Source organism: Bufo gargarizans, chromosome 7 (assembly GCF_014858855.1).
Source record: "Bufo gargarizans isolate SCDJY-AF-19 chromosome 7, ASM1485885v1, whole genome shotgun sequence".
Lineage (NCBI taxonomy): Eukaryota > Metazoa > Chordata > Amphibia > Anura > Bufonidae > Bufo > Bufo gargarizans.
Genome location: NC_058086.1, coordinates 168610347 through 168635942, shown reverse-complemented (window position 1 = coordinate 168635942; position 25596 = coordinate 168610347). Strand labels below are relative to the sequence as shown.

Here is a 25596-nt window from a genome sequence, read left to right as displayed (position 1 = left end):
ACATCAGTGAGACCCAAGGTCACGTACTTCAACTGGACAAACGGCGGAGCTTCTATGTAAAGGTGCATTTGATTAGTGACAGTTTTCGGTGGGGTTCACCGCTTGCCGACTTCACTTTAGTGGGGCAGAAGGGGGTCCTCGAACACTGACCCTTCACTTAGACCCTAGGTTCTCATTCTGTGATACAGGGGTACATGTCATATGTCCAGGGGGTACTCGCGCTGTGCCCATGCTATGAGGTGGAAAAGTACATAACATTATCATAGTCCTGGGGATACTTTGATGTATTTTTTTAGGAGGGGGTAATTGGTAGATGGACAACTTTATTCGATAGGTAATGGGCAGGGGGAACCCTACAGGTGTATGAACCTGTGGTCCTGGAGAAACAGAGCAGCGCTCTCTGCCCTCTCCGGTTTATGGGCAGATCACCTTTTTGTTCTTGTCCTCGGGATAATCTTTACAGGGCTTTTTTATGTCTTTTTTGAGGATTTCGCTGACAGTTATTTCTGATCTATGAGCGGCTTGTGCCCAGATCCGGTCTATTACCATCGGGTGGCTGATATTGGCTGTCATCGCCGTCTCATCCTCTATGAGTTGTTCCAGGTAGAATGTCAGAGCGCAGTGCATACATCAACCTGATGACGTTAGTGTTAATGGACGCGGATCTCAAGGTTTCCCCTAAAATATAACCGCTACCTGGAAATCTATATCTTCTGCTGAGAAACCTGATAGGATTGTATTCTGCCATTCCTGATTTATATTCATATCCTACACAAGGCACATGCTCTGAGTGACAAATCCCAATAATATTTTTTTATTATTTGGTGCAATTTTGAGTTAAAAATATCTATAATGAGATCATTTTTGTGTTTGGATTTAAAGGGGTATTTCAGGGCAAGAAAAAAAAACTGTCTGAAGAGCAGCACATGCACAAAAACAAAAAAAAATAATACCGGCCTTACCAACGCCCCACCGCTGCAGCTCTCGTGGTGCTGGATCCTTGCTGCAGCCAACTTCCTGCTACTGCCTCAGCCACTGACTGGATCTTTCACATAATGAGCCATAAGTGTCCCTTTTTGAACATGCAAAAGGTTGGGTGGTATGCAAAGTGACTCCACCAGCAGAATAGTGAGTGCAGCTCTGGAGTATGATACAGGATGTAACTGAGGATCAGTACAGGATAGGTAATGTATGTACACAGTGACTGCACCAGCAGAATAGTGAGTGCAGCTCTGGAGTATGATACAGGATGTAACTGAGGATCAGTACAGGATAGGTAATGTATGTACACAGTGACTGCACCAGCAGAATAGCGAGTGCAGCTCTGGAGTATAATACAGGATGTAACTAAATGATTTTCCTATTTCATGACGTAAAGTCATAGTTTTATTAAAGACACGGAGGCGAGTATTGCTATCTCCTTCTTTACTGAACCACCAATAGCAGCAAAGAGAAAAAATTTACATACAAGGAACCATAGCAACCAAGGTCCCTCCCCACTGGCCCCTATAATAGGCCGCTCTTCCTCTGTAACTTCCTCTTTCTTTGAAACTCTGGTGCTGACATCCCGAACATCCCAACGATAACTCCGAACTTTAACTGGAACGGAAAGTCCAACGCCCATGAAGCGCAATCAACTAGCCAACCTGGCTGAACTGTAGAACACATCCACCGGTAATACGGCATCTTGTCACGAAAAGACTTCATCCTGGAAAATAAAACAGACCATAGGCCCAGGTGAAACAAACATATCAGGACAGAACGTCCGGACGCCAGTTACGCCACTGACTCAACAGGCGACAAGGGACAGAAAACAATAAGAATTGTAATAAATAACATGCAATACAATGGCAATGACAGAAACATTAGGACAATAAAACCTAAATACAACAACATAAAAAGGTCAATAATACCTAGAGGCAATGATACATGACCCCTGTAATAAAAACCCCAAGGGAGGGAATAGGGTGGGCAATACTCGCCTCCGTGTCTTTAATAAAACTATGACTTTACGTCATGAAATAGGAAAATCATTTAGTTTTACAGCAAGACACGGAGGCTTCGTATTGCAAGTTCAAAGCCCGTCTATGATTGAAGAAAACAAATTAGGTGGAGGACGAAAATAGAACTCCCTGAACGTGGTAACATTGGACCAATCAGCCAGACGCATAACATCCTCCAATCTGGCCCCCGAAACTGCCAAGGCGGTGGCAGAGGCCCCGCGCGCAGAATGGGCCGTGAAGACAGAAACGTCAACCCCCGCTAACGACATGACCCATTTAAGCCAACGTGCTAGCGTAGGGCTAGAAACCGGTCCAAAAGGATGACGCACCGAAATGAACAACTGAGAACTGGTCGGGGACCGATGCGCAGAGTCCTGGACTCGTATTCCTTAAGGCACGCCACGGGACATAAGACCGGAGAAGAAGGAAAACTGGGGTAGGACACGAAACGGATGCTCGTCTTGGTGCGACGCGAGATGGTAAAGGTAACCCCCTCCGGGGTAAAGGAACGTGCATCATGATCAAGCGCCCTCACATCCGAGACCCTCTTGCAGGAAATAAGGCAAAATAACGCCAACAACTTCGCCGACAACTGCCTAAGTGTGAGGTCAGAGTTCCCGGGCCAAGAGGCCAAGAAGGAAAGGACCAGGGAGACGTCCCATGTAGTGGAAAAACGAGGCTGCGGGGGACGAGACAAGCGAGCCCCCCGTAAGAGGCGGGACACCGAAGGATGCTGGCCAGCCGCGACGCCCTCGAAGCCCGCGTGGGTAGAAGAAATAGCGGACCTAAAAAGGTTGATGGTCCGATATGCCTTCCCCGCCTCAAAGAGAGAGGTGAGAAATTCCAGCAAGTGGCCTACAGGAGCCGAAACGGGATCCAAGTCCCGTTCCACGCACCAGTTAGCCCAAGTTCTCCAGGCTGCCCGGTACGATTTTCTGGTGCCGGGGGCCCATGCACTGTCCAATAGCTGTCGAGTTGCTGCCGAAACTCCCTCGAACGATCCAGGTGTCCGGAGATCCGGCACGCCAGCAGCCGCAAGGACCCGTCCAGAAGAAGGGGGTGTTGTAGACCCAGAGGGTTGCGGAGGAGATCCGACCGGGTCGGGAGAAGCACATGAATCTCCACTAGAATCCTCAGCAACGAAGGGAACCAGACCTGAGACCCCCAGAACGGGACCACCAGAACCAGGTCCGCCTGATGACGAATCACCTGCAAGAGCGTCCTCGGAATCATCGAGAACGGAGGAAACGCGTACAGACGGGACACCGACCAATCTTGAAGAAACGCGTCCACCGCCAATGCCTCGGGATCCGGACGCCAGCTGAAGAACCTGGCGAGTTGTCTATTCAGACGTGATGCGAACAGATCGATAGACATCGGACCCCACAACTCCGAAATTGCTGAGAAGACCCGAGGATCCAACTGCCAATCGCTGCCATCCGACAGGTAACGCGAATTCCAATCCGCCTGGACGTTGTTCAGCCCCGGCAAGTACTCCGCCTGCACCATAATGTCCCTGGAGAGGCAAAAGGACCAAAAATCTTTGGCCAAACGAGCTAAAGTTGCCGAGCGGGTACCCCCCAAACGGTTGACATACTGGACTGCCGATATATTGTCCATCCGTAGCTTGATGCACGCGTTGGAGATCCCGTTGGAGAAACTCCGCACCGCAAAAGATCCTGCAAGGAGTTCCAAGGCATTGATGTGCAAGAGGGACTCCTCCGCCGACCAGGGGCCCCCCGTGGAAACGCCATTGCAGTGGGCACCCCAACCCTGGAGGCTCGCATCTGATTCTATTGTCAACTCCGGCAAGAACCCGAAGATCGCTCTGCCGTTCCACGCCTCCAGATTGGCAATCCACCAACGCAACTCCTCTCGCGCCTCCGCGTCCAGAAGCACCGCGTCCGCAAAAGAAGCACCAGTCCGAAGATGGGCGATCTTCAGTCGTTGGAGCGCCCGGTAATGTAACGGGGCTGGAAACACCGCCTGAATGGACGAGGCCAAAAGCCCGATGATGCGGGCCAGGTGGCGCAATGAGAGATGGGGCAAGAGGAGCGCATGTCTCAATTCCTTGTGGATCGTCCGCAACTTCGCCGTCGGCAGACTGAGGGACTCCGAGAGCGAGTCCACCGTGAATCCTAAGAACTCCATCCTCTGAGCCGGGATGAGGCAGGACTTCTCTACGTTGAGGAGGAATCCGAGATCCAACAGCAAATCCGATGTCCACTGGAGATGTTCCAGTAATCCCACCCTGGATTCGTGCATCAGGAGGATGTCGTCCAGGTAAATGATGAGGCGGACGCCCCGAGTCCTCAACCAGGACACGACCGGACGCAGCAACTTGGTGAAGCACCAAGGAGCTGACGACAGACCGAATGGCAGACAAGTGAACCTCCATACCTCGCCATTCCACCTGAACTGGAGCAAGTTCCTGGAACAATTGGCCACTGGGACCGTCAGGTAAGCATCCTTCAGGTCGAGCTTTACCATCCAGTCCCCAGGCACTAGCAAGTCCCGTAGAAGATGGATCCCCTCCATCTTGAAATGACGGTAGCGAACTACCGCATTCAGCGCGCGAAGATTGATGACTGGCCTCATCTGCCCGCCTTTCTTCTGAACGAGAAATATATTGCTGATCACAGTCCCCTGCGCAGGGAACGCTCGTTCTATCGCACGCTTTTGTCTGAGGGAGCGCAGCTCCGCGTCCACCAGGGCGCAATCTGGGCGCGACAGGGGGACAAACGGGGGGGGGGAGGGAACAAGGTAGGGAGACCCCGTGAGCTCTATGTGAAACCCCCTGACCGTGGTCAGCACCCACGGATCTGAGGTGATGAGACTCCAAGCTTGAAAAAAGAGTCGGAGTCGGCCCCCTACACAAGGTACCATAGAACCCCCGACCTGTGGAAGACTTACCCAAGGGTCTGCGATGGCTGGGGTTGCCCCGGAAGGAGCGAGAACGCCACTGCTGTCCTCTGGAGGCGAAGAAGGGAGACGGATTACGTTGGTCCTGGAACGGTGGCCTTTGTCCACCGGCGCCTCTATTCGCTCCGCGGGCCTGGAAACTAGCACGGCCGGACAGGCGGCCCCTACCAGTGCCGGCCCAATGAGAGACCCGTCCGTGAAACACCCTGCGCATCGAACTTTGGGCCTTGTCAAGCGCCGTAAAGGTGCCGACAAAACGGCTCATGTCCTTAATGAAGGACTCGCCGAAAAGGAGGCCCTGTGCTTCCTTTCCCGCCTCAGTGAGCGCCAAGCTAGCTAACTTAGGGTCTATCTTGAATAGGATAGACTTGCGCCTCTCAATCGCCACTGATGTATTGGCGTTACCGGTAAGGCAAATGGCCCTCTGGGCCCAGCCCCGCAATTCCTCGTGGTCTATTGGGGATCCCTCACACCTAGCTGATTCGGCCATCTCCAAGATCTTGGTCAGTGGACCGAGGACATCTAGAATCTTGTCCTGGCAGCTGCGGAGCGCTGAATCCAGTCCCTTTTTTGAGTTCCAGCCAGTTTTGGCTAGAAATTGAGCCATCTTGGGATCCACTATTGGGGTCTCGCACACCTTACTAGGAACCAATGGCCTGGGACACTCAGCCCTGAGTTTGTTGCGTGAATCGCGGGAAAGCGAGTGACGCACCCAGTGCTCCAAATAAGCCCCTACATGAGGGGAGGGGAGCCATTCCGCCGAACGCGGGTGGTGTAAAGATTCAGGGTCGAACATAGGTTCTCCAGCGTCATCCAGAACCGCCACAGAGTGGGAAGCGGTACAAGGGGACACCACATCCCTGGCAGAGGAGGTAGCTGCAACGGCAGCCGAGGGGCCCTGAACTGGGGGGGTGACATCCTCCTCCGCCTCATAATTCATATCCGCAAATGCCTCCTCGTCTGAAGCTCTGTCAGAGCCAGACAATTCCGGAGATTGCGCTCTAGCGCATTTCCATGTCCGCGCCCGTTCTGCCCGGCGGGAATGGGCCCTCTTCCGTGAACTAAGCACGGTCTCTGGGGTGGCAATATGCGCACCAGTCAAAACCTCCTCTGTAATAGGAGAGTCATTTGAGGTAGGCTGCGGTGTAGCAATGGGGTCCTGCAAAGGTACAATGGGAGGTGGGACGGACAGGGCTTGAGTAATGGTCTGAGAAAGGATGGATGACATGGAGCCCATGGCTGCCATGATCGCATCCGACACTGATCGCTGCAGGGCCAGCGCCTGAGCATCCACATGAGAGGAGCCGGATCCCTCAGGGGGGGAGGGGGGCCTAACGGCAGTCTGAGGGGAAGTGGGTACCGACATACCTGCAATCTGGCCTAGCTAAAGTGCTAACCGGACGAATAGGACACTCACTGACTAAGGGAGAGGTGCCTTGGAGAAGCGCTGGGTGTTAGCTGGCAGAGGGAGCAGGAGCCGCCGACCGAGCTGAAAGACGCTGTAGCTCCGCCCCCTAAAAGCCCGCGAATCGCGGCCGCCAACCACAAGATGGCCGCCGAGATCTCGCAAGATCTCGCTGCCCCACTGCTCAGGAAGCTCCAGGAACGATGCCGCAGCTAGAAACGGAGGAATGCACCCACCAGATGCCGGGACCTAAGTGACAAAACGGTAGGACATACAAGCGCAAACCCACTGGCTGGGGTAGAACCTCCCTGGGATAGGGGAGAAGGGAATGAAGGGGGGGAAGACGCGGGGAAGGGGCACCGGAAGCAAATCAGCGCGGTGATAAGCGCAAGGCAAACTAAACTATCCACACCAGCAATAGGCAGAACGCATAAGGCAAAGTGAGCGCTGCGAGCAAGCAGGGTTAGTCACCCTGGGGTAGACAGCGCAAAAGACACCAAACATCAATGACAAAAGCATAGAAGAAGATGTACTTAACTTGGTGGCAGCAGCAAAGAAAGAGAAAGTTACAGAGGAAGAGCGGCCTATTATAGGGGGCAGTGGGGAGGGACCTTGGTTGCTATGGTTCCTTGTATGTAAATTTTTTCTCTTTGCTGCTATTGGTGGTTCAGTAAAGAAGGAGATAGCAATACGAAGCCTCCGTGTCTTGCTGTAAAACTCAGGATCAGTACAGGATAAGTAATGTATGTACACAGTGACTGCACCAGCAGAATAGTGAGTGCAGCTCTGGAGTATGATACAGGATGTAACTCAGGATCAGTACAGGATAAGTAATGTATGTACACAGTGACTGCACCAGCAGAATAGTGAGTGCAGCTCTGGAGTATAATACAGGATGTACCTCAGGATCAGTACAGGATAAGTAATGTATGTACTCAGTGACTGCACCAGCAGAATAGTGAGTGCAGCTCTGGAGTATAATACAGGATGTAACTCAGGATCAGTACAGGATAAGTAATGTATGTACACAGTGACTGCACCAGCAGAATAGTGAGTGCAGCTCTGGAGTATGATACAGGATGTAACTCAGGATCAGTACAGGATAAGTAATGTATGTACACAGTGACTGCACCAGCAGAATAGTGAGTGCAGCTCTGGAGTATAATACAGGATGTACCTCAGGATCAGTACAGGATAAGTAATGTATGTACTCAGTGACTGCACCAGCAGAATAGTGAGTGCAGCTCTGGGGTATAAAACAGGATGTAACTCAGGATCAGTACGGGATAAGTAATGTATGTACACAGTGACTGCACCAGCAGAATAGTGAGTGCAGCTCTGGAGTATAATACAGGATGTAACTCAGGATCAGTACAGGATAAGTAATGTATGTACACAGTGACTACACCAGCAGAATAGTGAGTGCAGCTCTGAAGTATAATACTGGATGTAACTCAGGATCAGTACAGGATAAGTAATGTATGTACACAGTGACTGCACCAGCAGAATAGTGAGTGCAGCTCCGGAGTATAATACAGGATGTAACTCAGGATCAGTACAGGACAAGTAATGTATGTACAAAGTTACTCCACCAGCAGAATAGTGAGTGCAGCTCTGGAGTATAATACAGGATGTAACTCAGGATCAGTACAGGATAAGTAATGTATGTACACAGTGACTGCACCAGCAGAATAGTGAGTGCAGCTCCGGAGTATAATACAGGATGTAACTCAGGATCAGTACAGGACAAGTAATGTATGTACAAAGTTACTCCACCAGCAGAATAGTGAGTGCAGCTCTGGAGTATAATACAGGATGTAACTCAGGATCAGTACAGGATAAGTAATGTAATGTATGTACACAGTGACTGCACCAGCAGAATAGTGAGTGCAGCTCTGGAGTATAATACAGGATGTAGCTCAGGATCAGTACAGGATAAGTAATGTATGTACACAGTGACCCCACCAGCAGAATAGTGAGTGCAGCTCTGGAGTATAATACAGGATGTAACTCAGGATCAGTACAGGATAAGTAATGTATGTACACAGTGACTGCACCAGCAGAATAGTGAGTGCAGCTCTGGAGTATAATACAGGATGTAACTCAGGATCAGTACAGGATAAGTAATGTATGTACACAGTGACTGCACCAGCAGAATAGTGAGTGCAGCTCTGGAGTATAATACAGGATGTAACTCAGGATCAGTACAGGATAAGTAATGTATGTACAAAGTTACTCCACCAGCAGAATAGTGAGTGCAGCTCTGGAGTATAATACAGGATGTAACTCAGGATCAGTACAGGATAAGTAATGTAATGTATGTACACAGTGACTGCACCAGCAGAATAGTGAGTGCAGCTCTGGAGTATAATACAGGATGTAGCTCAGGATCAGTACAGGATAAGTAATGTATGTACACAGTGACCCCACCAGCAGAATAGTGAGTGCAGCTCTGGAGTATAATACAGGATGTAACTCAGGATCAGTACAGGATAAGTAATGTATGTACACAGTGACTGCACCAGCAGAATAGTGAGTGCAGCTCTGGAGTATAATACAGGATGTAACTCAGGATCAGTACAGGATAAGTAATGTATGTACACAGTGACTGCACCAGCAGAATAGTGAGTGCAGCTCTGGAGTATAATACAGGATGTAACTCAGGATCAGTACAGGATAAGTAATGTATGTACACAGCGACTGCACCAGCAGAATAGTGAGTGCAGCTCTGGAGTATAATACAGGATGTAACTCAGGATCAGTACAGGATAAGTAATGTATGTACACAGCGACTGCACCAGCAGAATAGTGAGTGCAGCTCTGGAGTATAATGCAGGATGTAACTCAGGATCAGTACAGGAGAAGTAATGTATGTACACAGTGACTGCACCAGCAGAATAGTAAGTGCAGCTCTGGAGTATAACACAGGATGTAACTCAGGATCAGTACAGGATAAGTAATGTATGTACACATTGACTGCACCAGCAGAATAGTGAGTGCAGCTCTGGAGTATAATACAGGATGTAACTCAGGATCAGTACAGGACAAGTAATGTAATGTATACACACAGTGACTGCACCAGCAGAATAGTGAGTGCAGCTCTGAAGTATAATACTGGATGTAACTCAGGATCAGTACAGGATAAGTAATGTAATGTATGTACAAAGTGACTCCACCAGCAGAATAGTGAGTGCAGCTCTGCAGTATAATACAGGATGTAACTCAGGATCAGTACAGGATAAGTAATGTATGTACAAAGTGACTGCACCAGCAGAATAGTGAGTGCAGCTCTGGAGTATAATACAGGATGTAACTCAGGATCAGTACAGGATAAGTAATGTATGTACACAGTGACTCCACCAGCAGAATAGTGAGTGCAGCTCTGGAGTATAATACAGGAGGTAACTCAGGATCAGTACAGGATAAGTAATGTATGTACACAGTGACTGCACCAGCAGAATAGTGAGTGCAGCTCCGGAGTATAATACAGGATGTAACTCAGGATCAGTACAGGACAAGTAATGTATGTACAAAGTGACTCCACCAGCAGAATAGTGAGTGCAGCTCTGGAGTATAATACAGGATGTAACTCAGGATCAGTACAGGATAAGTAATGTATGTACACAGTGACTCCACCAGCAGAATAGTGAGTGCAGCTCTGGAGTATAATACAGGATGTAGCTCAGGATCAGTACAGGATAAGTAATGTATGTACAAAGTGACTCCACCAGCAGAATAGTGAGTGCAGCTCTGGAGTATAATACAGGATGTAACTCAGGATCAGTACAGGACAAGTAATGTATGTACACAGTGACTGCACCAGCAGAATAGTGAGTGCAGCTCCGGAGTATAATACAGGATGTAACTCCGGATCAGTACAGGATAAGTAATGTATGTGCACAGTGACTGCACCAGCAGAATAGTGAGTGCAGCTCTGGAGTATAATACAGGATGTAACTTAATGATTTTCCTATTCCATGACGTAAAGTCATAGTTTTATTAAAGACACGGAGGCGAGTATTGCTTTCTCCTTCTTTACTTTCCACCAATAGCAGCAAAGAAGAAATTTACATAATCATAACAACAAAGGATCCACCCCTCTCAGATCCTATATCAATCGGCTCCTCTTCAGAATCCTCCTCTTTCTTTGTATCCGACACCATCCATAACACCGTAACTGAAACTGGAACCGGAACTGGACCCGAGGAACGACCACCATTCAGGTCCACCAAACTGCAAAATCGAGCCAACCTGGCTAACTTCTGTAAACTCAGAACGACGTAGAACCATAGACACCGTGGCAACTCAGCCAGAAAAACGGCACCAAATTCCGAATCGACCTTCAACCTGAAAAAGAGAACAGACCATAGGCCCAGGTGAAACATACACGTCAAGACCTGTCACATCCGGAAATCCCAGTACTCAAACATACATGACAGGGATAAAATGACAGACCAACAATATACGATAATAATAATAATCATAATAATATAAATAATAAGAGCATCAAAGATCTGATAACAGTAATACTAAAAGGTACAACAATAATAATAACAATATTAACAAAAACATCCATCATCAGAAAAACAAGGAAAAAATCCACTGCAATAAAAAACCGTGAGGAGACCCAAGGGCGGGAACAGGGCGGGCAATACTCGCCTCCGTGTCTTTAATAAAACTATGACTTTACGTCGTAGACTAGGAAAATCATTGAGTTTTACAGCAAGACACGGAGGCTCATATTGCAAGTTCAAAGCCGCTCAATAATAGAAGAAAACACATGAGACGGGGGACGAAAATAAAATTCCCTAAACGTGGTAACATTAGACCAGTCCGCCAACCGCATACCGTCCTCCAATCGGGCCCCCGAAACCGCCAAAGAAGTAGCAGAGGCACTCCTGGCGGAAAGCGCGGTGAAGACGGCAGTGTCAATTCCAGCCAGTGACATGACCCACCTAAGCCAGCGTGCCAACGTAGGACTAGAAACCGGGCCAAAAGGATGGCGAATAGAGAGGAACAAATGAGACACAGTCGAAGAACGATGGGCTCTAGTCCTGGACTCATATTCTCTCAGACAAGCCACAGGACACAAAATCAGAGCAGAAGGAAAACTGGGATAGGAGACAGAATTGATGTTAGTCTTGGTGCGACGCGAAATGTTGAAAGTGACACCTTCCGAGTGAAAGAACGTGCGTCAAAGTCGAGGGCCCGAACATACGAGACCCGTTTGCAAGAAATAAGACAAAATAAAGCCAACAATTTAGCGGACAACTGTCTCAAAGAGAGAGCCGAATTCTCCGGCCAAGAGGACAAAAAGGAAAGGACCAGAGAGACGTCCCAGGTAGTCGAAAAACGAGGCAGAGGAGGGCGCGCCAAACGAGAACCCCTCAAAAGGCGAGAAACCGAAGGCTGTTGACCCGCAGGGACGCCTTCATAACCCTGATGGGTAGAGGAAATAGCCGACCTGAAGAGGTTGAGGGTCCGGTACGCCTTACCTGCCTCAAAAAGGGAGGTGAGGAACTGCAAAAGGTGAGCTACAGGTGCTGAAACGGGATCCAAGTCCCGTTCCAAGCACCAGCTAGCCCAATTTCTCCAGGCTGCCCGATAAGACTTTCTGGTGCTGGGAGCCCATGCGCTGCCCAGTAACTGTCGAGTCGCCTCCGAAATGCCATCGACAGCTCCAGGTGTCCGGAGATCCAGCACGCCAACAGCCGAAGGGAACCGTAGAGCAGGAGAGGATGGTGAAGATCCTGAGGGTTGCGAAGGAGGTCCACGCGAGACGGGAGAAGAACAGGTACCTCCACTATGATCCCCAGCAACGTCCAAATCCGCCCGATGGCGACGAACCTGAAGGAGAGTCCGCGGGATCATTGCGAACAGGGAAAAAGCGTAAAGGCGGGAAGTCGACCAGTCTTGGAGGAACGCGTCCACCGCCACTGCTTCCGGATCCGGACGCCAACTGCTTCCGGATCCGGTTGAGCCGCGAAGCAAAGAGATCGATGGTCATCGGGCCCCACATTTTCGAAATTGCCGAGAACACCTCCGGATCCAACTGCCAAACGCTGCCATCCGACAGGTAGCGAGAGTTCCAATCCGCGCGGACGTTGCTCAGACCCGGCAGGTATTCCGCCTGCACCATGATGTTCCAGGAGAGGCAAAACGACCAAAACTCCTTGGCTAACCGCGCCAAGGTTGCAGAGTGGGTACCTCCTAACCGGTTGACGTAACGGACTGCCAAGACGATGTTCATCCGCAGCCTGATGCATGCATTGGCGATCCCACTGGAGAAACTCCTGACCGCGAAGGAACCGGCCAGGAGCTTCAAGGCGTTGATGTGGAGGAGAGACTCCTCCGCCGACCAAGATCCTCCCGTGGAGACTCCGTTGCAATGAGTCTCGCATCCGACTCGATGGTCAACTCCGGAAGGAAGCCGAAGATCGCCCTGCCATTCCACACAGATTGGCGATCCACCAACGCAGCTCCTCCCGGGTTTCCGAGTCCAAGACCACCAAGACCACCACGTCCGCAAAGGAGGCACCGATCCGAAGATGCGCAATCTTCAGCCTCTGGAGAGCACGGTAGTGCAACGGCGCCGGAAACACGGCCTGAATTAAAGACGCTAAGAGTCCAATGATGCGGGCCAGGTGGCGTAATAAAAGATGAGGGACAAGAAGAGCATGTCTCAACTCCTTGCGGATCGCACGTAACTTCGTCATTGGGAGGCTGAGGGATTCCGAGATCGAATCCACCATAAAGCCCAGAAACTCCATCCTCTGCGATGGGATGAGGCATGATTTCTACGCGTTGAGGAGGAAACCGAGGTCCGTCAGTAGGTCCACCGCCCACTGCAGATGTTCCCGAAGTCCCGCCCTGGATTCGTGCATCAGGAGGATGTCGTCCAGGTAAATGATGAGGCGAACACTCCGACTCCTCAACCATGACACGACCGGACGCAGCAGTTTGGTGAAGCACCAAGGAGCTGAAGACAACCCGAACGGGAGACACGTGAACCTCCAGATCCCTCCTCTCCAAAAGAACCGGAGAAGGTCCCTGGAACGAGGGTCTACCGGGACTGTCAGGTAAGCATCTTTTAGATCCAGCTTTACCATCCAATCTCCTGGCGTCAAAAGATCTCGAAGGAGGTGAATCCCCTCCATTTTGAAATAACGGTAGCGCACCACCGTATTCAGGGCTCCGAATCTACTAGTGCGCAATCCGGGCGCAACATTGGTATGGGCAGGGGGGGGGGAGGGGAAGCATGCACGAAACCCCGTGAGCTCTATACAAAAACCCCTGACTGTGGTCAGCACCCATGGGTCTGATGTGATGAGGCTCCAAACATGAGAAAAAGGATGGAGTCTGCCCCCTACACAAGGGGCCATAGAATCCCCAATCAGAGGAGGACTTACCGAAGGGTCTGCGAGAGGTCGGGTTGCCTCTGAAGGAGCGAGATCGCCACTGGCCTCCTCTGGTCGAGAAGAAAGGAGATGGGATGTGTCGATCCTGAAGGGAGGTCGCTGACCAAAGGAACCTCTACCTGCGCCACGGGCCTGAAAGTTTGCATGGCCGGACAGGCGGCCCCTGCTACTGCCGGCCCGATTAGAGACCCGTCCCTGAAATACCCTGCGCATGGATGATTGGGCCTTGTCTAGCGCGGTGAAGGTGCCAACAAATTGCCCCATATCTTTAATAAAGGAATCGCCGAACAGGAGACCCTGGGCGTCCTTGCCCGCTTCTGTGAGCGCCAAATTTGACAACTTGGGATCAATTTTAAACAAAATGGCCTTACGCCTTTCGATTGCCAAAGCGGTGTTGGCATTCCCGGCGATGCAGACCGCCCTTTGGGTCCAACCCCGCAACTCTTCAGGGTCAATAGGGGAGCCCTCAGTCCTAGCCACCTCAGCTAGTTCGAAAATCTTGGCCAGCGGGCCGAAGATATCCAGCACTTTATCCTGGCAGCTGCGCAGGGCTGAGCCCAGGCCCTTTTAAGGGTTCCAACCAGTTTTGGCCAAAAACTGAGACATCTTGGGGTCCACCACAGGGGTGTCACACACCTTATTGGGGACTAGTGGCCTGGGGCACTCGGCCCTAAGTTTGTTCTGTGTTTCACGGCTATGGGGGCGACACACCCAGTGCTCCAAATAGCTACCCACATGTTCAGTGGGAAGCCACTCCGCCGATCTAGGGTGATGCAAAGTGTCGGGGGTTGAACGTAGGTACACCCGCTGAGTCCAGCAGAATGTCTGACCGACTCATGGCGGAGGAGGACGCAACGTCCTTGGCAGAGGAGGCCGCAGGAGCGGAAACCGAGGGGCCCTCAACTGGGGGAGAAATATCCTCCTCTGACACATAATCCACATCCGCAAAAGCCTCCTCGTCCGATGCTCTGTCTGAGTCAGACATATTAGGGGATTGTGCTCTAGCGCATTTCCATGTTCGCGCCCGTTCTGCCTGGCGTGATGAGGCCCTTTTACGTGAACTATGCACGTTACCTTGGGTGGCAGGATGCGCACCAGTCAAGTTCTCCTGTGAAACAGGAGGCTCAATACAGGTAGGCTGCGGTGTGTTCTGGGTATCCTGCAGAGCTACTCTTGTAGGCTGCGCAGATAGCGCCTAGGTAATGCTCTGGGACAGTAAAGTTGTCATGGAGCCCATGGCTGCCATGATAGCATCAGACACAGAGCGCTGAAAAGCCTGTGCCTGTGCACCCTCCCCAGGTGCCCTATGATCCTCAGGAGAAGAGGGGGGGGGCATTAGTGGGAGACTGGGCAGGGTGGGATATTATGAGGTAATCAGACCTGAAACTAACTGGCCGCAAGTAAGGGGGAGGTAGCTAAGCAAAGAACTAGCAGTGCAAGCGCAAAATACCAAATACAGGGGTCACAGCTAGAAGAACGAGGGCGGCAGGAGCAGCAAGCAGGGAACGCTGGGTATGAACTGCCCACGAGAAATCGCGGCCAAGAAACCGAAAATGGCCGCCGAGATCTCGCGGGACAATCGCGTCATCCAATATGGCCGCCGAGATCTCGCGGCCGGCCGGGGAGCAAGGCCCGAATCGCGGGCAGACCGAAGCGAGGAAGACGGGGAGGGAGGCCCCGCCTCCCGATGTAGAGACAAGCGGTCGGGAAGGGGAAACGCTGCGCAGAAACGGAGTGTGGTAAGGGGATGAAAATAAAAAACAGGCCAAAATGGGGACAGTGAGAACTGAAGGCAAATACAGAACCTAAAGGGGGATAAAAAACTGTGGGGAAAAAACCCACCAGGAAGCGCTGCACATAAGGGTTAGTCACCCTAGATGAAAGCAGCGCAGACAAACAATCCTATAAGAAAAAACAGCAATATAGCAACATGACAAGAGAAAATGCAGGTGCACTTAGCTGGTGGAGCAGCAAAGAAAGAGGAGGATTCTGAAGAGGAGCCGATTGATATAGGATCTGAGAGGGGAGGGGCCTTTGTTGTTATGATTATGTAAATTTCTTCTTTGCTGCTATTGGTGGAAAGTAAAGAAGGAGAAAGCAATACTCGCCTCCGTGTCTTGCTGTAAAACTCAGGATCAGTACAGGATAAGTAATGTATGTACACAGTGACTGCACCAGCAGAATAGTGAGTGCAGCTCTGGAGTATAATACAGGATGTAACTCAGGATCAGTACAGGATAAGTAATGTATGTACACAGTGACTGCACCAGCAGAATAGTGAGTGCAGCTCTGGAGTATAATACAGGATGTAACTCAGGATCAGTACAGGATAAGTAATGTATGTACACAGTGACTGCACCAGCAGAATAGTGAGTGCAGCTCTGGAGGATAATACAGGATGTAACTCAGGATCAGTACAGGATAAGTAATGTATGTACACAGTGACTCCACCAGCAGAATAGTGAGTGCAGCTCTGGAGTATAATACAGGATGTAGCTCAGGATCAGTACAGGATAAGTAATGTATGTACACAGTGACTGCACCAGCAGAATAGTGAGTGCAGCTCTGGAGTATAATACAGGATGTAACTCAGGATCAGTACAGGATAAGTAATGTATGTACACAGTGACTCCACCAGCAGAATAGTGAGTGCAGCTCTGGAGTATAATACGGGATGTAGCTCAGGATCAGTACAGGATAAGTAATGTATGTACACAGTGACTGCACCAGCAGAATAGTGAGTGCAGCTCTGGAGTATAATACAGGATGTAACTCAGGATCAGTACAGGATAAGTAATGTATGTACACAGTGACTGCACCAGCAGAATAGTGAGTGCAGCTCTGGAGTATAATACAGGATGTAACTTAATGATTTTCCTATTTCATGACGTAAAGTCATAGTTTTATTAAAGACACGGAGGCGAGTATTGCTATCTCCTTCTTTACTTCCACCAATAACAGCAAAGGAAAAATTAACATAATCAAAACAACCAAGGACCCTCCCCTGACAGATCCTATAATAAGCAGTGTCCTCTTCATATCTTCCTCTTTCTTTGAATCCACGACACCAACCGCCAACCATAACCGAAAACGAACCGAACTGGAACTGGAACCGGCACCGACCCTTCTGGTCCCTCCAACTGAAGAACTCAAGCCAACATGGCTAACATCTCAGGAAACCTGGAACAACACGGAACGCCATCTGCCAAGGAATTCTCAACCTGAAACAGAACAAATAATATAGCCAGTGTAAGCACATGGGTACAAAATGCGCAATCTCGACCCTATAACGGTCGCACATCAAAGAGGTCGCTGAAACAACCATAATAAAACTGAACGGCAAACGTCATAAATAACAATAAAATACAGTCGAACAGTCAATAACAATAATAACATAACAACCGGGGGGGGGGGCAAGAGAAACCTAGGGCGGGCAATACTCGCCTCCGTGTCTTTAATAAAACTATGACTTTACGTCATGAAATAGGAAAATCATTAGGTTTTACAGCAAGACACGGAGGCTTCGTATTGCAAGTTCAAAGCTGCTCAATAATAGCTGAAAACACGTGAGTAGGAGGACGGAAATAAAATTCTGTGAACGTCGTGGCCCTAGACCAGTCAGCCAGATGCAGAATGTCCTCCAAACGAGCCCCCGAAACCGCCAGGGCAGTAGCAGCCGCGCCCCTGGCCGAGTGAGCGGTAAAGATCGTCGTATCAATCCCGGAAAGGGACATGACCCACTTCATCCATCGCGCCAACGTGGGACTGGTCACCGGGCCAAAGGGATGGCGAATAGAAAGGAAAAGCTGCGGAGTGTCCGCAGAACGGTGAGACCGAGTGCGCAACTCATATTCCCGCAGGCAAACTACAGGACAGAGCGCCGGAGAAGACGGAAAACTGGGATAGGACACCGACCGAATATTGGTCTTGGTACGCCGTGTGATGTTAAAAGTCACACCCTCGGGCGTAAAGGACCTGGCATCATGATCCAGAGCCCTAACATCTGAGACCCTCTTACAGGAAATGAGGCAAAAAAGAGTCAGCAATTTGGCCGACAGCTGACGGAGGGAAAGAGACGCGTTGTCGGGCCAGGAAGAGAGAAAAGACAGGACCAGGGAGACATCCCACGTAGCGGTGAAACGCGGCCGAGGAGGCCGAGCCAAACGCGAGCCACGCAAAAGCCGAGACACCAAAGGGTGTTGACCAACAGGAACGCCATCAAAACCCTGATGAGTCGAGGAAATCGCGGAACGGAACACATTGATGGTCCGATAAGCTTTCCCTGCTTCAAAAAGAGACGTCAGGAATTGCAATAAATGGGTCACAGACGCCGAAACGGGATCCAGGTCCCGTTCCATGCACCAGCCAACCCAAGATCCCCAAGCTGCCCGGTAAGATTTTCGGGTGCCGGGAGCCCAAGCGTTGTCCAGGAGGCGTCTAGTTGCCTCCGAAACTCCCTCGACCTCGCCTGGAGTCCTGAGATTCGGCACGCCAGAAGTTGAAGGGAGCCGTCGACCAGGAGAGGATGTGGGGCACCCAGCGGGTCCTGGAGGAGATCCGTCTGCGTCGGGAGTAGGAGAGGCACATCCACCAGGAGTTCCAGGATAATCGGGTACCAGGCTTGAGACCCCCAGAAGGGAATTACCACCACCAATTCCGCCGCCTGACGACGAGTCTGTAACAGCATCCTCGGAATCATGGCGAACGGCGGAAATGCGTAATGTAGGGCTGCAGACCAGTCCTGGAGAAACGCATCCACCGCCTCTGCCTCCGGATCCGGACGCCAGCTGAAGAACCTGGGCAGGTGAGCGTTGAGACGGGACGCGAAGAGGTCTATGGAACAAGGACCCCAGGTGTCCGAGATCATGGAGAACATCTCCGGATTCAACCTCCAGTCGCTGCCGTCCGTGAAGCATCGGGAGCTCCAATCCGCTCGGTAGTTGTGGAGACCCGGCAGGTACTCCGCTTGAACCATGATGTCCCTGGACAGACAGTAGGACCAGAACTCCTTCGCCAGTCGGGCTAAGGTGGCCGATTGAGTGCCGCCTAGATGATTGACGTATCGGACCGCCGACACGTTGTCCATGCGTAGACGGATGCATGCATGAGCTATGCCCTTGGTGAAACTCCTGATGGCGAACGAACCCGCTAGAAGTTCCAGAGCGTTGATGTGAAAACGGGTCTCGGACTCCGACCATCGACCGCCAGTGGAGATACCCTCGCAGTGGGCCCCCCAGCCCTGGAGACTCGTGTCCGACTCCACCGTGAATTCCGGTTGGAATCCGAAAATTGCTCTGCCGTTCCAGGCTTCCAAATTGCTCAACCACCAACGGAGTTCCTCCTGAGCTTCCTGATCCAGAACCACCGCGTCCGCAAACGAGGCCCCGGCACGGAGGTGGGCGATCTTCAGACGCTGTAAACCCTGATAATGGAGTGGAGCGGGAAAGACTGCCTGGATAGAGGAGGCTAATAGCCCAATGATGCGAGCCAGATGGCGTAGTGATAGGGAGGGAGTAGAGAGAGCATGTCTCAACTCCTTGCGTATCGTCCGTAACTTCTCCGCAGGAAGACTGAGGGATTCCGCGACAGAGTCCACCGTGAAGCCCAGAAACTCCATACGCCGAGACGGCGTGAGACAGGATTTCTCGAGATTGAGTAGAAAACCCAGACTCGTCAGCAGATCCGAGGTCCACTGGAGGTGTTGTAGCAGAGACTGCTGATCTTGGTGCATAATGAGGATGTCGTCCAAGTATATGACAAGACGCACCCCCCGACTCCGCAGCCAGGCCATGACTGGGCGCAGTAACTTGGTGAAGCACCAAGGCGCCGAGGAAAGGCCGAACGGTAGGCAAGTGAAGCGCCACACTTCGCCCTTCCACAGGAAGCGAAGAAGGTCCCTGGAGGAGGAGGCCACCGGAACCGTCAGATAGGCATCTTTGAGATCCAGCTTCACCATCCAGTCCCCTGGAATCAGCAAGTCCCGAAGGAGGTGAATCCCCTCCATCTTGAAGTGGCGGTAGCGCACCACAGAGTTCAGTGCACGGAGATTTATGACTGGACGAAATTGACCCCCTTTTTTCTGAACTAGAAAAATGTGGCTGAGAACGCCCCTTCGGGTAGGAGGGGCCCTCTCTATCGCACCCTTGTGCAAGAGGGAAAAAAGTTCTACGTCCACTAGCTCCCTGTCCGGTAGCGCCAGGGGCAGGGGAGAAAGGACGAAATCTGGGGAACCCGTAAGTTCTATGTGGAACCCCTGCACAGTGATCAGCACCCATGGGTCTGATGTGATGTTGGACCAAACGTGGGAACATAGACGGAGTCTGCCCCCTACGCGAGGGGTGGAAGAAGTCCCCACTGGGGAAAGACTTACCGAAAGATTTTCTGTAGCTCGGATTCCCTCTGACCGACCTGGAACGCCATTGGCCGCCTCTGGCCGGGAAGAACGAGGGGGGATTCCTTTGGTCCTGGAAAGGAGGCCTCTGGTTGAAGGAGCCTCTGCCCGAGCTGCGGGCTTGATAACTGGAGCGGCCGGACAGACGGCCCCTACCACTGCCGGCCCTAGTGGAGACCCGTCCCTGAAATACCCTTTTCATGGATGACTGGGCCTTGTCCAATGCGGTAAATGCTCCAACGTACCTGCTGAGGTCCTTAATGAAGGAATCCCCGAACAGTTGACCCTGAGCCTCCTTCCCTGTCTCAGTGAGTGCCAAGTTGGCCAATTTTGGGTCGATTTTAAAAAGGATGGCTTTACGCCTTTCAATGGACAGGGAGGAGTTAGTGCTGCCCGCAATGCAAATGGCTCTTTGAATCCAGCCAGTAAGCTCCTCCGGGTCAACCGGAGAGCCGTCCACTTTGGCCGATTCGGCCATCTCAAAAATTTTGGCGAGGGGGCCAAAAATGTCAAGGAGCTTGTCCTGACAACTCTTTATAGCGGAATCTAGCCCCTTACGGGGATTCCAGCCGGTTTTGGCCAAAAACTGCGTCATCTTTTGATCCACAGCTGGCGTTTCGCAGACCTTGTTAGGGATTAATGGTCTGGGGCATTCCGCACGGAGTTTACTGCGCGCCTCTTTGCTGAGAGGACGGCGCACCCAGTGTTCCACCTAGGGTGGTGGAGGGCATCAGGGTCAAATAGAGGGTTGCCAGAGGGATCCACCAGGCTAGAAGCCGTGTTCGGGGCAGAGGTGGATGCGCCCACGGACCCAGATGTGGAAGGCCTAGGGCCTGAGGTGCCTGGAAACTCCTGTTCCTTCTCCAACTCTCCATCAGAGTGGTCATCTGCCTCCGCATAAGCCTCCATGTCAGATTCGTTCTCAGAATCTATATCATAAGTTTGTGCTCTAGCACTTTTCCACGTTCGCGCCCTTTCTGCCTGGCGCGGTAAGGCTCTTTTGCGCGATCTAAGCGCGCCATCCTGGGAGGCTTGGATCACACCAATCAAATTCTCCTGGGCAGGAGGTTCAATGGCAGGCTGCGGGTTATTGGGTGCAGGCATTAAATTAGAGGGGCCCGGAACATGGGCAGATAAGGCCTGAGAAATGGTCTGAGAGATCATTGAGGACATGGATCCCATGGCCTCTATAATGGCACTAGACACTGAGCGTTGTAGCTCCAGGGCCTGTGTGCTCATGACTGGCAAACCGGGGTCCCCCGATGGTGGGGGGGGATTAGGCCCGGAGGGGGAGCGGTCTGAGGACATGATCTCGATTAAATATGGCTGGTAGTATTATCAGAATAATAGATGGGATCCCCTACTGTACCCAGACTAACAGAGCCTAAACTGTGGCCGAAAATGAACCTAAGCAGGGGTTAATCACCCCAAGCGCCGCAGAGAGGTAGGAGCCGATCCGGAGATGAGAGGAGCAGTGAGGCAACTGAAGAGCGCTCCGAAATCCCGCGAGAGGACGGGCGGGGACTCCCAAGATGGCCGCCGAGATCTCGCGAGATCTCGGAGCCGCGGGAAGCCAAAGGGAAGCGCCGTTGAAGCCTATGCCGACGGAGGCCAGCAGGGAGGAATCGGAGCGGCGAGAAGAGGGGGTTCAAAAACAAACCCCACAGATAAAATGTCTGGGAAACAGCGTCGATGCCTAGGCCGAGGGGAAAGAGAGGGAGGGGGAAACGAACCCCAGCAGAAGACCGCAATAGGCGTACAGAGGATAGAGCAAAAACTGCGCAAAAATCCCACAAATGAAGGGAAAAGGGGGAAACCCTGTTACAGATCAGCACAGAATATATATATATACTCGGCCAACATGAAAATACCATGCAAAGACATAAATAGCCTTCAATCTAAATCACACAACAGAATAAATAAAGACAACTTATCTTTGGTGGAGCAGCAAAGAAAGAGGAAGTTATGAAGAGGACACTGCTTATTATAGGATCTGTCAGGGGAGGGGCCTTGGTTGTTTTGATTATGTTAATTTCTCCTTTGCTGCTATTGGTGGAAAGTAAAGAAGGAGAAAGCAATAGGAGCCTCCGTGTCTGGCTGTAAAACTCAGGATCAGTACAGGATAAGTAATGTATGTACACAGTGACTGCACCAGCAGAATAGTGAGTGCAGCTCTGGAGTATAATACAGGATGTAACTCAGGATCAGTACAGGATAAGTAATGTATGTACACAGTGACTGCACCAGCAGAATAGTGAGTGCAGCTCTGGAGTATAATACAGGATGTAACTCAGGATCAGTACAGGATAAGTAATGTATGTACACAGTGACTGCACCAGCAGAATAGTGAGTGCAGCTCTGGAGTATAATACAGGATGTAACTCAGGATCAGTACAGGATAAAAGGGTTTTTTAATCATTTCATATAGTCACTTATAGAGTGAATACAAAGTAGCAAGAATTAAATGGTAATTTCACCTAAAGTAACATTACTAGCTTTACACTTATCCCCACTTAGTCTCTCCGCGTCCTCTGTGCTCTGATTGCAGGATATGGCGGTGACAGGGAACATCCATATTAGAGTGCAGTGCATATTAACGGCTAAGAAGAAGACAAGTGCATCCTGTCTGCTTCTCATCACATGGAGCACATGAAGGTAAGGTGTGACAGATCTAATTGCATCTTTCACAGACACTTGGCTTGAGCAGTGGAAGGGAGCAGGGTTGGATTTAATTCAATTGTAAATGAGATGCAGGACCTGGAAAATGGTGAGCGGCTGACAGGACACACGTCCTCCAGATCCTGGATTTTGAGCAGATATCTTATAAAGTTGATCTCCTCTGGTCTGGAGTTATAAGTCAGTCTGTTGGAAAGAGGTTACTGATCTGTGGCCAACACGCTTTCCCTGCTCTCTGCACTGGGCTTAATGGTTCTGATCTGCGGCCTGTTACTTCATTGTAGTGCTACGTAAAAAAAATACTAAGAATTTACTTGAATGTCCACCTGTTAACTCTATGGTGATTTTCAGTCCAGCAATCTGTGCTTTACATTACTTACTAAATGTTTCTTTATATTGGTTGGAGTTCTGATTTTCTTCTGCATAAAATTCTAGGTTCCAAGAGCCGCCACTAGAGGGAGCTTATTGTATCAGCAGTATACAGTGATCTCCTGAGCGCCCCCTGGTGGTTACTGCATGCAGACACAATGTTATTTCCCCTTAACAATGCAGGGGATTTGGATTTGTGGATCACAGGAACAGATCTCCAGCCACTTTTCGACCTAGTTAGGTTAAAAAGAATAACAAAATAAAGTGGAGCTGAAAGGTAGACATTTTAGGACATACACCAAATGAGGTAATGAAGTTTCTGATCAGTCTGTCCTTGGAGTAATAGATATCATCTGCTCATGCATCGGCTTCCTGCTGAGCTTGCATTTATACACAGTAGTCATCTAAACAAGCAAAGCTGAAGTGTAAAGCATGAGTTTATTATAATCAGAATGTGGACTGGTGACTGAGCACAATAATCAGAGAAAGTACGGCTGGCCTTACAATAGAGTGTTTGGATGGCTGCTAGTGTAGGACATTTACTGCAAATGGTGGGTGCCGACTAATGATATGAACGAGCATGACAGATGCTGACCATTTATTTTTGCAAGTTTTGTTACAGGAATAGAATGCCAGAACTACAGTGGGGACTGACACATGAGATAATCATGGATACAGATAGCAAGAGATGGATATAATTCTATAAATTTAGATTTATAGCTTTGCTTGGTTTGAGGAAAGCTGTGTGACAGTCCGCAGTAAAAAAAATGGTCATGTCACCCATGTCTGATGATAGGAATCTGTAAGAGTATTTCCCCCAATTAAAAAAGTACCCAGTAAAGAGAAGACCCTTTAAATAACTGGGTGGGTGATCACCGGGGTGAATGTCCAGTCTCTGTAGCTCTGGATAGACAGGAGGGGGAATAAGATACAATGTAACGGCACGTAACACTACTTTACATCCAAATCCTGCTATGTAAAGAGTGTGAACCAGCAGGGGGCGGCAGGGACCCAGTCTAACAGTTTAAACCCTTGCACAACCACTTTTTTGTTTTGTTTTTTGCATGTTTTTGCCATGCTTACTGTCTTTAACTTTAGGGGTAGATCAGTTCCTTGCTTGGAATTTCTAAGGCGTCCACAAAATTTTCAATATTTCAGGTTTCACTGAAAATGCTCCAACATGTACAACTAAACTGGGCTAAATTCTCATGCATTTGCGCAGCACTATTGTCTGGTGCATCTGTCACAGGTTCATGGGGTGACATTTGCATTGGTTTATGATATGATTTCCTTGAGGACATTCAGATAAATGACGCTTCTTTAATTCGTTTTTTCTGTGTGTGTCTGAAGGATTGTCTTGTGTCTGAATGAGGCTGGATCTGCAGGGGAGGGCTCTGTCCACAGTACTGTATGTCAGGTGACATGATCAACCAATCAGCTGCTTCAAAAAAAGGTCACAGCCCCTAAAGAACTGTTAGAGTCACAAGTCTTATTTATAGCACTTCGCAGTGCCAGATGCTGAAGTGCAGATTTGGCATTTCTGCGGCCCCCATTGCACAGCTAAGCTCCACTCGTCATACCGCTAAGCCATGTTTCGTCATACCGCTACACGTGGCCTCCTCACACTGCTAAGCTGTACGCCCGTCAGCCCACAGAACCCCACTGCACACTACAGCTGCTGCTCTACAGATGAACCCGCTGCGCAGCTGCTGTGTCCTCCCCTTTAGTCATTTGGCATGTGGCCAGCAAGGGGCCCCTCATCTCTAGGGCCCACAAGCATTTGCTTATTTTCTGTGCGGTGGTAAAGTCATATCCTGACAAAAGGCCTTGAGGATACAAATAGCATCCATCTCTGACAAACCACAGTTGTACCCGGTCTGGCTCACTCAGGAGAAATGACTTACTGATGTTTTCGAGATGTTATGATGTTGTGAAGCCAAGAGGATGTCAATGGCCATGACTATAACAGCAGCATGAATTACAGCTAATTGTGAGCATAGCATTGTGGGGAGCTGCTGCCCGCCTCTATCAGTCATCTGTCTGACCATGGAGCTAGAGTCAATTAGGACAAAATATATATAAATCACTCGGGGGAGGGGGACATGAGATTTGAGTTATAGAAAATAGAAGACAATGAGATTTCTGATACATCTTAGGTAGCACAGAAGTAACTTGAAGTCCCCGGCCCCAGTGCAAAATCTGTAAAAGGGTTGAGAAGTAGGGATTTTTTACAGGGTTTACTTGGGATGCTGCTAGTCACCTCCAGTGCTGCATTCAGAGTTCTGTTAGTTATGTTATACCGTGGTTCCTGCTGGTTTAGCTCCTGTTACTAGTACTTGGGTCTGTGGCCAGGTGACAAATTAACAAGAAAGATGTCGTCTTTACATTTCACAAACTTTATAAAATTGTTTA

At 50.2% G+C, this 25596-nt stretch overlaps 1 protein-coding gene across 1 annotated transcript; it reads right to left on the bottom strand.

Annotated features, from left to right (window-relative positions):
- Positions 1 to 17269: 17269 nt before the first annotated feature.
- LOC122943904 lies at positions 17270 to 19871 on the bottom strand. Its single transcript, XM_044302022.1, has 2 exons — positions 19605 to 19871; positions 17270 to 19546 (listed from the first exon to the last, which is right to left on the bottom strand). The coding sequence occupies exon 2, from the start codon at positions 19537 to 19539 to the stop codon at positions 18070 to 18072; it is 1470 nt and encodes a 489-aa protein (XP_044157957.1). The 5' UTR covers positions 19540 to 19546; positions 19605 to 19871; the 3' UTR covers positions 17270 to 18069.
- Between the last annotated feature and the right edge of the window lie 5725 nt (positions 19872 to 25596).